At 54.5% G+C, this 10,713-nt stretch overlaps 4 protein-coding genes across 4 annotated transcripts; all 4 read right to left on the bottom strand.

Moving 5' to 3' along the window:
• Window positions 1–914: 914 nt before the first annotated feature.
• DICSQDRAFT_138202 (uncharacterized protein) lies at window positions 915–1,483 on the bottom strand. Its single transcript, XM_007367391.1, has 2 exons — window positions 1,304–1,483; window positions 915–1,230 (listed from the first exon to the last, which is right to left on the bottom strand). The coding sequence occupies exons 1-2, from the start codon at window positions 1,427–1,429 to the stop codon at window positions 1,030–1,032; spliced, it is 327 nt and encodes a 108-aa protein (XP_007367453.1). The 5' UTR covers window positions 1,430–1,483; the 3' UTR covers window positions 915–1,029.
• A 2,150-nt stretch (window positions 1,484–3,633) lies between these two features.
• DICSQDRAFT_64388 (uncharacterized protein) lies at window positions 3,634–4,344 on the bottom strand (the record flags this gene model as incomplete). The annotated part of the gene is made up of 1 exon (XM_007367390.1): window positions 3,634–4,344. The coding sequence occupies one exon, from the start codon at window positions 4,342–4,344 to the stop codon at window positions 3,634–3,636; it is 711 nt and encodes a 236-aa protein (XP_007367452.1).
• A 1,020-nt stretch (window positions 4,345–5,364) lies between these two features.
• DICSQDRAFT_171706 (uncharacterized protein) lies at window positions 5,365–7,888 on the bottom strand (the record flags this gene model as incomplete). The annotated part of the gene is made up of 5 exons (XM_007367389.1): window positions 5,365–5,439; window positions 5,497–6,171; window positions 6,302–7,513; window positions 7,569–7,721; window positions 7,775–7,888. 5 exons carry the CDS (start codon window positions 7,886–7,888, stop codon window positions 5,365–5,367), a joined length of 2,229 nt encoding a protein of 742 aa, XP_007367451.1.
• A 579-nt stretch (window positions 7,889–8,467) lies between these two features.
• Window positions 8,468–10,161, bottom strand: DICSQDRAFT_156089 (uncharacterized protein). Its single transcript, XM_007367388.1, has 6 exons — window positions 9,899–10,161; window positions 9,654–9,834; window positions 9,426–9,597; window positions 9,255–9,364; window positions 8,826–9,193; window positions 8,468–8,768 (listed from the first exon to the last, which is right to left on the bottom strand). The coding sequence occupies exons 1-6, from the start codon at window positions 10,022–10,024 to the stop codon at window positions 8,595–8,597; spliced, it is 1,131 nt and encodes a 376-aa protein (XP_007367450.1). The 5' UTR covers window positions 10,025–10,161; the 3' UTR covers window positions 8,468–8,594.
• Between the last annotated feature and the right edge of the window lie 552 nt (window positions 10,162–10,713).

The following is a 10,713-nucleotide window of genomic DNA, read 5'->3' as shown; positions in this document are numbered from 1 at the left end:
ATGTTATTGTCCCTTCTTCTAATAGACTATAAAGCTGCTTCTACGGCCTTAAAACAGACTGGTTTACAACTAGTGTATGGATGTCTATGATAGATATTATTACATAAGATACAAGATGTGTGACTGATAGAACACCAATTGCTCAAATTGAGGCCTGAGTATACTGAAGTCAACATGTAAAGTCCAAGTTGTGGCCCAAGTACCCCAAGTACCCCAAGTATATAGACTTGGGTCAAGTCTGTGGACTTGGGGCCAAGTACACGGACTTGAGGCCAAGTACACGGACTTGAGTCCAAGTACACGGACTTGAGGCCAAGTACACGGACTTGAGTCCAAGTACATGAACTTGGGCCCAAGTATGGGTCCAAGTCCGTGACATTTTCCTGATGTATGCTGTTAGCGGCGTGACAAAAGTTATGAATGGGAGGAACACGCACGTTGCACGATGCCGCCCTGTTTTCTTTGACCGCTCGTGCACAGGTCCCACCGGTTGGAACATATCGGTAAATCGTTGTCCTCGTGAGGAGATCACGGGCCCCACCAGGCGCACACGCTTCAATGTGACACCAATAGTTCCCAATTCAGGGGCACTGTCTGCCTGCTGAGCGTTATCCTCTTCTGAAAGTCGCATGGTGAATGATTAGCAGTAGATCAATCTCCTTTAGGAACAAAGGCGAACCAGTTGTTATCAAGTCGGCGAATTGGAAGGGAAGGATCACGGTCGGACTCTGGTAAACGCCTCTTCTGTAGTAAAGCACTCAGTACGCGTGTACGCGGGACTGATATATATTTATAATACCTGTAGTAAAGCACTATAGAGTGATAGTAAGCATAAGCAATCGAAGTAAGTAATAATCGTATACTCACCTCAGTACGCGTGTACGCGGGACTGAGGTGAGCTGACTGAAATCGGGGGTACTTAATACCATACTAGAACAAGACATGTACGCTACAAGATAAATGAGACGTAGCATTCGAGAACAAAGTGGGATGAATCCGCCTAGGCGCGACAAGCTGCGACAAGCCGCATCACCGGCGCGACAAGACTGTTCGCCTGAGACACGGCCGGGGCTCTCGCACCACGCTTGCCTTGCCGTACGCGTTCCAACATCTTCTACCTCCTCTTTCTCCAGGCCTCTCAAAGTTACCCTTAGTGACTTCGCTTCCATCTATGTTCATTGAGAAGAACAAAGCGTCAGTTGTTGAATTCCGCCACTCCAGCGCGAAGCTCTGGTCACGCATAAGCATGTAAGCCACAGTAGTGCAGAGAAGCCTAAGCGTTACGGATATACAGACCACTAACCTTTCCAGCCTCGCTCGGAACGAAGCAGCTCAGGGTCTTTCCCCCATCATCCTCTGCTTGGGTGTCGTACTCTGGCAAGCGTTTTCCTTCAAACGTGATCCAGACCTCGCACTTAGCAGTACGCATCATTCACAGAGGAGCGGAGAACGATTGCGACCTGCGAGCGGAGCTCGCAGAGCACGGTATATGGTGCAGTGCCGGCGATGTCGTGGCTGCTATGTAGTAATATGACAGTTTGGTCCAATGTCGAGTTTGGCAGGTGTCGGGCCGCTTGTGCGACGCGAGGTGATGATACGTCTTGTCACGTGTGCTCGGCGGCAGCCGTCTCGGCTTTCCATTGTCGTGCTTGTCCATGGCCCGTGATGTCCTCTTATCCTCTCTGTGCTATCCAACGGCCGTCATGAGTATGAGGATATTCGTACCCTTTCTTGCTTCTTTTTATCCTCAACCCATCTCGCTGCTGTCTAAGGATGCACCAACGTCCGACGCTCTCGCTCCTTTCAGCTTGTGCACATCACCTAAACAGAACGATCCGACGCGTCCATCTCTAGCTACGCTCTCATACGCGGCAAGAAGCTATCAGTGGTGTTCAAAGTGAGCAGCATGGGAGGGCGGTTCGAGCGCATGGATCGCGTACGCCGAATACTTGCCAGCCTCGCTAGGTTCGTAGCACGAGATGGCCTGGTTGTTGTCGTCGACGGCCGTCGATAACTTGTGTTCCCGCGGCTTTTCGTCTTCGGAAGTAATCCAAATCTCAAAAAACCATTGGATCTCACGGTCGCGCGCGGTCGCACCCACTAGTGACAAAACCCCCACCGAGTAGCAATCCGGCTGGAAGTTCTACATCAAGACAATGCCGACGGTCGGGACGACTTGTAGTCATGCAATATCGCGTTCAGCAGGAGCGCCAAACCGGGTTTTCGATTCCTGCCGGGCGAAGCTCGATCGACTGTGCTTGCGCTCGAGAATAGGATAGCATCTGCTATCATTCTCCGTATCTTTCTTGGTAGTATGCGCGGATATCAGATAGCAAGCCACCTCAGAGATACGGGCTGCCGAAATCAGTCTACATTCAGCAGTATACTTTCCTGGCTCCTAGGCTGAATTCACCACACCTCCGACCCCCTGAACAGGAACTTGCGGTATGGAGCCTGAGCGTGAGTGAGGTAACATGCATGAGTCGAGGCTAGGAGCACATGCAGTTCGGGTTCCGGAACTTCCTGTCTCGACTCTGATTTGCACTAGCTTCTCCTCGAATTCGCTGACAGTGCCGCTTGAAGCCGGCAATGTAGATGGACTCCCGGCCACAGAAGATCGTTTGTGGGTCACCTTTGCTGAAGACCACACATCCTCGAGTGCCACGACGGCACTTTCTGGTATTGCATCGCGTCCCTTCGGGTCCTCGCACAGGGTGACGAGCGGGTCCGCGATGAGTGCATCCAAGTCAGCGGACAACGAGGTCAGATACATTCCAGGGTCTCCCCAAGATGCGATGCTCCCCACGTCCATGCCTTTCCAGCGAAGTAGGCTATCTCCGAACGTCGACAGCGTTTCGCGCCCACGGTCAAGTATAAGCTGAACCTGGTCCGGGGGCAGTGCTGACTCCGTCGAGAGTGCCTCAGATAGGAGGCGTACGATGTTGTACGATGTTGCCGACCGCTTTCAGCCACTTGAGCAGGGACTCATAGCCTCCGCTCTCGCTCCAGTCGTTGAACCTCCATTCGCAGGCAGCGATGGCTAGAGATCGTATTAGCGGCATTTCACAGCGGCCAGCTCATGTCATGAACCATATCGGATCGCACGGTAAGAGAGGTGAGTCTCGGGACTTTTCCTTTCCGCCGAGCCCAGGATGCGTCGCCTATACTGAGAAGAGAGAGAGTGGTAATGACAAGATCACCCGCCTCAGGGAAGTAAGTCATATCCTGGAGTGAGCGCCACATCCTGTCTAATATTCTTCTGCAGTCGGGCCGCCGATCGGGATCAGTCAAGAGAAAGCATCGCAGAGCGTGTAACAACTGGCGTGTCAGCTTCTGTTTATGCCTCCTCCCCTCCGGCGGTAGGTCCGTTAGGCTGTATCCGCCCCATTGCTCCTCCCATGCGACGAAGACGTGGCGGAAGCACTGGCTGAGTTGATCTTCAGGAAGGTCAGGGAGGATGACGTAGAACGCTTGCAGATGCTCGGCCTCGAACGTGGTCGTGTAAGCCATAGTAGCGGTGCTGAGGTCGAGGGATCCAGCCGTTTGAAAGATGTCCGCCTCTTCTCTGCCCCTCCAAGTGGGCATATCCCGTCGGAGCCATCGGATGGGGATGAGAACGACTCTCCAGGTCGGTCAGTTGGGGTGACGCGCTATCCAGGATCGCGAGAGTATGTACATCTTGAGGGTCAGATTACGAAGCACATTGCGCGTGAATCGGACCACGACATAAACCAGAAGGGCCTGTGGGGAGCGATAGCAGCAATCCCACTGGAATGCAGGTAGGACCGTGATGATCACCATGAACAGGAACAGGGCCGAGACGAGAATCGTGCCCACCACGGCCACAGTGGTATCGAGGGTCCATAGCAAGATGATAAGTCCAGAAAGGAAAAGCACGAGGGCGATTTGGAGTAGTATGGATGGTGTGCGAACGATAGCCTCGACACGCCACTTCACGAGGGTGTTATGACGGTACTGTCGACGCCTTGCGCTTTCACGCGTCGTACCAGAGAGCCCTAGAGTCAACTCATGCAGCCATTGCTTCACGATGAGCGCTATAGAGGCAGAGGCAAGGCTACAGATCAGGCTCGAGAACCAAAGCGCGTTGATCCAGATAGCCGATAGGGGTGCATTGAAAGAGGGCTTGATTTCGTTGAGAGGACGAGGAATATGTGTCGAGTTGATGGATGGGAGATTCACAGAGAAGCTAGAAAGCTGGGCGGATATTTGCTGAAGTACAGCAGTAGACGTATCCGCGGACGCCGGCTGAAGAGTTTGATATGACTGCACATTAAATGCAGTGAGCACAGCTGAGAATAGACCAGCCTGCGCGAACAGATGCATGAGTCTTTATCAGCGTTCAGAGACAGTTGCACTCACGTAGATGAGTATGTTGTCCATCTCAGCTTGCCAGCGCCTCACAAGCTCATGGTGATAGATCTTCACCACTTCCGCTGACTCGTTCCAAACTTTCGCCTTCTCAGCTTCCGTAGGTCGGTCCTCGAGTTCTCTAAGGAGAGCCTGCCGTCATGTACGCAAGCGTTCAGTAGACGCAGGGCACGTGATGGGGACAGACCTACCCCCCGAGGGACGGGGCTCCAGCCGTTCGCTGGAGTATCCAGGGAGACTGATACTTCTCTGGGGAGCATATGGAGCGCCGTCGTGTGAACATCTGCATCACCGGGTTCACTTCTCTCATGATGTGTGGAAAAGATGTAGGCCATCCTCTATCAGGTTGCAACTTGACATGTTCTATCAGGTAACACGCATGTTGAAAACGAGGCTACACACCTGCGCGCTCGAAAGATGGGTAGGAGGTCGAAGAGCCCACTGGAGCGGGGTCACTGGGTAGCAGGCCATATACCTGGGGAGTAGGCTCACTCTATTCTTACATATGTCTTCCATCAGAACCTCGAGTACAAAGGCTGTGAGTACCGGGAATATCATCCGAGTCGTTGACAGGTCTGTGGAGTGAACCGAAAGCTTAAAGCCGTAAGCGTCACCGCGTCTTAACCTGCAAAGATACCGGCGATAGCAGTAGGGATGTGCAAGCCTCAGTTCAGGATGGTACCTATGTAACTTCTGCGGACTCACAAATCAGCACATTCTCGACGATGCCAGAGAGCAGTATTGTGGGGATGTGTACAAAGAGCTCTCACGTCCCAGGTATTACGTGAAGGCGTCACGTTCAATTGGGTGTCATGCTGGGATCCGAATACTTGCGTTGTTACTTATCGAGTAGTACGTGGCACAAACGAACAGAGGACTGGTTCCTGTAACGTAAAGTTCGGACCTGATTACGGTGGATGGCAGTGTACTAGTCTGTGTGGTACAAGCAGGTCTGGTGCCACCCAAAATCGGACACTACGACCGCAAAACCGCCGGTGCAGACCCGGATGGAGATGGGACCTGCACGGAGACATCAGGATGTGCAAGCAACTTGGGCGAGGCGGTATCATCAGCTATCGGCATAGTTGAGCAGGGAAAAGCACCTACAAAACTGTTCTCCTCGCCCGTCACGTTCCGGGTGACTATCTGCCTCAGCTTCTCCAATTTACCTTCGAACTCACGTATACTCCTCCTGGCATTCGGCGGTAGATACCGCCCGTCCTGTGCCTCCAGCATAGCCGGAGCCGGACTGGGAGATCGAGAGCCCTGGAGATGGAAGCGCGCATCCATCGAGGCCTTTACCGCCGTCCAGCTACGCTGCAGCGCCTCGACCGTTCCCTCGGGTACGACCTGCGCACTGCGTGGATTCTCGCAGAGGGCTGTGATTGGCTCCACGACATTGAAGCTGAACCGCAAGCGGAACCAATTGAGGACGCCGAGGTCGTCCGGGATCGACGGACTCCTCCGGGGCAAACGCCGTCTTTGTACCGGCCCCTCGCTGGGTGCTGAAATCCTGCTTCTTGGCCGTGAGGGATCTAGCGTAGCTGTTGGTAGCAACTGCTCCCAATCGAACGAATTCAGATTTTCCTTGAATGTAGACAGAACGACCCGTGTTTGTGAGCATACGGCCTGCGTTTGCTCCGGTGAAAGAAGAGTGTAGGGGAATAGCGCCTCCTTGGCGCATACGAGGATGCCATACAGCGGTCTGAGTTGGTACTCGAGGAACATATCACGGTCCATGGCGGCCGTGGATGGTTCGGGTTTCCACTTGTCGAAGTACCACTGACACGCAGTCACCACTGGACGGCAATGAATACGTGAGTTAGACCCTAACAGCGAATAATACGCATATAGAAACGATTGAGGTCGACGCACCATATCGGATTGAGCGATAGGAAAGGCGATAGCTCACCTTCCTATGCTTCAGCGCCGTATGCATCTTCTCATACCCCTTCCTCACCAACTCGCCGTCCCCGGTCCCGAGCAACGCGAAGGTCGTCAGCGCATAATCCACATCGTCCACCTTACCCGCATCGACCTGGTCCAGCATGAACTCACACACCCGATCGATCTCCCTCTCCCTCGGGGTCCCCCACCTAGGCCTAACTGCCGCAGTGTATATGCAGCGTATTGCGTACAGGAGCGGGCGCGCGAGGACCGTCGTTCGGAAGCGGTCGGTCATGTATGGCTCTGTGCCCCATTGTTCTTTGTGTGCGGCGACGATGTCATTAAAGCAGTGTTTGAAGTGCTGCATAGGGAGGACAACATGCAATGTGTGGAGGTAGGTGAAGTCGTAGGTGGTCGTGAAGGCCATAACAGCGGTACTGCAGTCGAGCGCTTGGGCAGCACTGGATAGATGCCTCTCTTCTCGCCCTCTCCAGGTGGGCATCTTGTCTATGATCCTCAGTGGAGACGGGATGCGCCTGAGGAACGAGACGATGCGGATGCCTAGCAGGCTACGCAGCAAGCCACCGCAGAAGCGTAGGACATGGCTTGTGCTGCGAAGTACCTGACGGGCCATGACGTAGATCGCCTGCGCTTGCGGAGTGCGGTAGCAGCAGTCCCACCGAAATAGTGGTAGCGTCACGACAATGACGAGAAACAGGAAAAGCATGCCAATCAGAATGGTTCCGACGATAGCGACGGTGCGGTGGAGCGTCCAAAGGAGTGCCAGCAAGCCTGAAAGGAACATGACAAGGGCGAGTTGCAGGAGTATAGACGGGATGAGGACAATGATTCCCACTTGCCACGTCCGTAGGGAGTTATGGCGATACTGGCGGCGTCGCGCATCTCGCGGAGAGGTCCCAGAAAGCCCGACGGAGATGTCGTGCAACCACTGCTTGACCATTAGTGCGATGGACGCGGAAGCGAGGCTGAAAATGAGGCTCGGGAACCATAGCGCGTTGATCAGGATCGCTGACGTTGGCGCATGAAATGGAGGCTGGATCTGATCTACAGGTCGAGCTGGATGGGTCGAGTTGACGAAGGACGGGCCGAGAGAAAAGCTGCTCAGTTGCTGTGAGATTTGTTGGAGGACAGCGAGAGATGGATCCACAATTGTCGGAAGGAGGAGCTGGTAAGACTGGACGTTGAATCCGGTGAGAACTGCAGAGAACAAACCAGCCTGTCATGGCTCATCAGCATGTATGTTCAAATACGGACGACGCGTGAGAGCTCACGTAGATGAGGATGTTGTCCATTTCGGCCTGCCACCTCTCTACCAATTCATCGTGGTGAGTCTTCACGGCTTCGGCATAGGACCTCCACACATCTGCTTTTCGTTCGGCGGTGAATTCCTCTTCTAGTTCTTGTCGAAGTTCCTCCCGGAGCTCCTGAGCGCTAGTTAGAACTCTATCCACGATAAACGCCGCGATCAAAGTCGCACCCTGACATTGAGGGACGGCTCTTGGGAAGGAGTATCATATTCCCTTTCGCCTGCCTGTAGGGACGCCTGTGAGATCGGTCGTCCATCGTCCATGTAATATGCGACAAGGCTCATACTGATGAAGTCACGGTTCCCTCAACATCCGACTCTGTGAAGTAACTTGTGATTTTCGGGTGTGCGGAGGCTTCCATCTTGACAGAAGGGATGGCAGGGGTAGTATGCTTGGAGAACAGGCGAAGACTTTAGAGTAGATCATTTTTAGCAGAAGGCTCTTATAACGACCGCGCGCCAAAGAAGCTACCCCGCTTTTGTGTTCCGAGGATGAGCGAAGCATCAACCGACGAAGGCGAGAAGGACCCAAGAGGCAGTGGATCACGCGACCTTCCCCATGGTCGTGCGACCCCGTACGGACCTCTCAAGCGCAAAACAGGCAGCTACTAAGCATCCATGGATACACACCCAAAGAGTTCATTTGAGTCACTTGTTGCTCAGAGATCAATGAGCGTATTCTAACACACTACAGTGAGGTTCGTTTACGTGTTAGATTATCGTGAGATTAGATTTGTTACCCAATCGACTCACCCTCAAGGCGTGGGAGATGATCCACGCCCAAGTCCCCACATGCAATGCAATGCGATGCACCGACACATAGCGACAGGTCGAAGATATCGGGATACAAAGCAGTTGATACCAGGATGCAATAATCATACAACAGACGAAACCACAGTCTTATTTCTTCATCAGACGTCGCGCGTGTACAGCCAAGTTGATACACACCATGCTCACCCAGCTTGATCCCAGTGCCCCACTCTCGCCGAACTCATTCATCGTCTTCCAAAGTAAGGTCGATTACCACCGCGCCAAGCTGCGTCGCCGGCCCGGGTTCCTCCTTCTTGATGTTTCGCGCGTGCGACTGCGATCCGGATTGCGACGCAGAAAGAGACTTTCGCCGCGCAGCCCTCGCCAACTTCTCCTGCAGTTGCTGGATCTGGCTCTGGATACATATCGCATGAGCATGCGCAAATCGTTCCCCCGAGAGACGTGAACAAACCTGGAGCACTTCCAGATCCTCCTCTTCCTCGTCCTCTTCCTTCTCATCTTCGGACGGCTCGTCCTTTACAATCACCGCTTCTGCGACTTCTTCCTCTTCCTCGTCGTCATCCGAAAGCTCATCCTTCACGATATCAGGCTTGACATCCTCTTCATCAGACAGGTCGATCTTGAAGATGCGAGGTTTGACGTCCTCCTCGTCGATGTTATGTATGTGCCGGGCACGCTTAGCACGGTGGGCGGGCTGCGCATCTCCATACCCTTCTCCGTCTGACGACGGACGTCTCTTGAGCTTCCGGTCGGGTAGTGCGGGCTTCCTGTCTGCAGCTGGGAGGGGTATGGGAATGATGCCCTGCGCTTGGAGCAGAGCTACGGCACTACAAGTTCAGCAAACACAGAACACACTCACGAGGTGAGCATATGCGCTCACCTTTCGGGCGATACCGGAAGACGAACTTTGCGACCGGGCCCTCGCGAGGATTGAGCGGCGTACTGGACGTTTGCGTCCTGCTCAGCGGTACTTGACGATTAGCGCCCAGCCTAAAACATCCCACTAAGTCAACGCGCTCCTCTCGACGGTCTGTGATGTATGAGCACGTACGATACACAATGCACCCCCGCCTTCTTACTTCGCTCGTGCACTGCTTCTACAGGCCGGAACTTGCCCATCGTGTGCGGGACAGATCTGTACTCCGCGCGAATGCGTATGACAGAGACTTCGATCTCGCCCAGCGCGGCGTGCGAGGCGAGGGCGTACATATGCTCCTCGTCGTCTGACGTTCAGAATCAGCAACACGACGAAGAGGTGGGGGGAGGGATATGAACGCACCCGTAGTCCGGAGCGGAGCGAACTGGAACGGCTGCCGAGTCGTCGTACTCGTCCGGACGCCCCACCGCAAGCCTTTGCCCCCTGGGCGGCACCTGTTGCCCCCCACAGCCCTCCCGTCGACCTTTGTGACAAAGCGGAGATGGCTCTGGTTGACGTAGTCGCGCCATTCAATGCTGAACGTCTGATGATCGGACAATGGTTAGCAAACAGGCCAGGAGGACAACACTGGCTATACGAGGACGTGCCTCGCCAGTCTCGCTGGGTATGTAGCATGTGATAGTATTTCGATCTTCTCCTTTGCGCTCCGTCTTGTATTCGGGTAAGGACTTGCCATCGCACGAGATCCAAACCGTATAGCCGTTCAGGTGCATGGCGATTGAGTGTTAGCTACGGAGGGTCGAGCAAACGTCGCCACCGCGAAAGGGGTCGCCTCAGATAGTGTTATAGCGCTATACAGTCCCTATACCCGTCTAGGCAGGGAACAACAAGGTGGTGTGGCCGGGAGAGGCGTGGTGGAGGAGAACAAAGAGCGTCGGAGGTGGCAGTGTCGGAGTGTGAAACGTGTCGCGACGCGCACATACGCGACGCGACAGAACACGTGACTGGGCCCTCCCGTTTTTGTTTTGGACAATGATTATTGTCCAGGGTCTATGACAGCGTAACTCGTGCCACCCCCTCGCCGCTTTACATCTGCTTTGTCTCTAGTAGTATATAGGTTAAGGGCTCGCAGCCCAGGATCCTCGTCCCCTCGCCCTTCGGGAGCTCGCGCTCCTCGAGCTTTCGTTTTTTGCCCGCTGGTTGGTGCACACCACGTCGTTCACGGTGTTGCCCAATGGGGACCACCAGCTCCTTTCTTCGGCGATCCGCTCGCCACCCCTCCGGGCATCCGTGTCCTCGCCACTCGCCACTCCTCCGGGCAGCTCGCTGCGCCCTCTCGTCGTTCCGCCTGCCCTCCGGGGCCTCTTACGCGGTGATCCGCTCACTGCTTCCTCCCCAACCCGGCCCCCCGCCCGGCCGCATCATGCTCACTCCATCCCTTCTCCTCGGGCCGGCCCGCCCT

This window comes from Dichomitus squalens, assembly GCF_000275845.1.
Source record: "Dichomitus squalens LYAD-421 SS1 unplaced genomic scaffold DICSQscaffold_25, whole genome shotgun sequence".
Classification (NCBI taxonomy): Eukaryota; Fungi; Basidiomycota; class Agaricomycetes; order Polyporales; family Polyporaceae; genus Dichomitus; species Dichomitus squalens.
Note: the sequence above shows the minus strand (reverse complement) of the source record. Positions and strands in the feature narration are given on the sequence as shown.

Excerpts from the sequence above, each read along its gene's own strand:
- DICSQDRAFT_138202 (XM_007367391.1), bottom strand. The coding sequence starts at position 1,429 with ATGCGTACTGCTAAGTGCGAGGTCTGGATCACGTTTGAAGGAAAACGC. Across the intron at positions 1,231-1,303 it reads TTCCGAGCGAGGCTGGAAAG|AGCTTCGCGCTGGAGTGGCG; the intron begins GTTAGTGGTCTG and ends ATGCGTGACCAG.
- DICSQDRAFT_156089 (XM_007367388.1), bottom strand. The coding sequence starts at position 10,024 with ATGCACCTGAACGGCTATACGGTTTGGATCTCGTGCGATGGCAAGTCC. Across the intron at positions 9,598-9,653 it reads CGCTCCGCTCCGGACTACGG|ACGACGAGGAGCATATGTAC; the intron begins GTGCGTTCATAT and ends TCTGAACGTCAG. Across the intron at positions 9,194-9,254 it reads CTTCCGGTATCGCCCGAAAG|CTCTGCTCCAAGCGCAGGGC; the intron begins GTGAGCGCATAT and ends GTAGTGCCGTAG.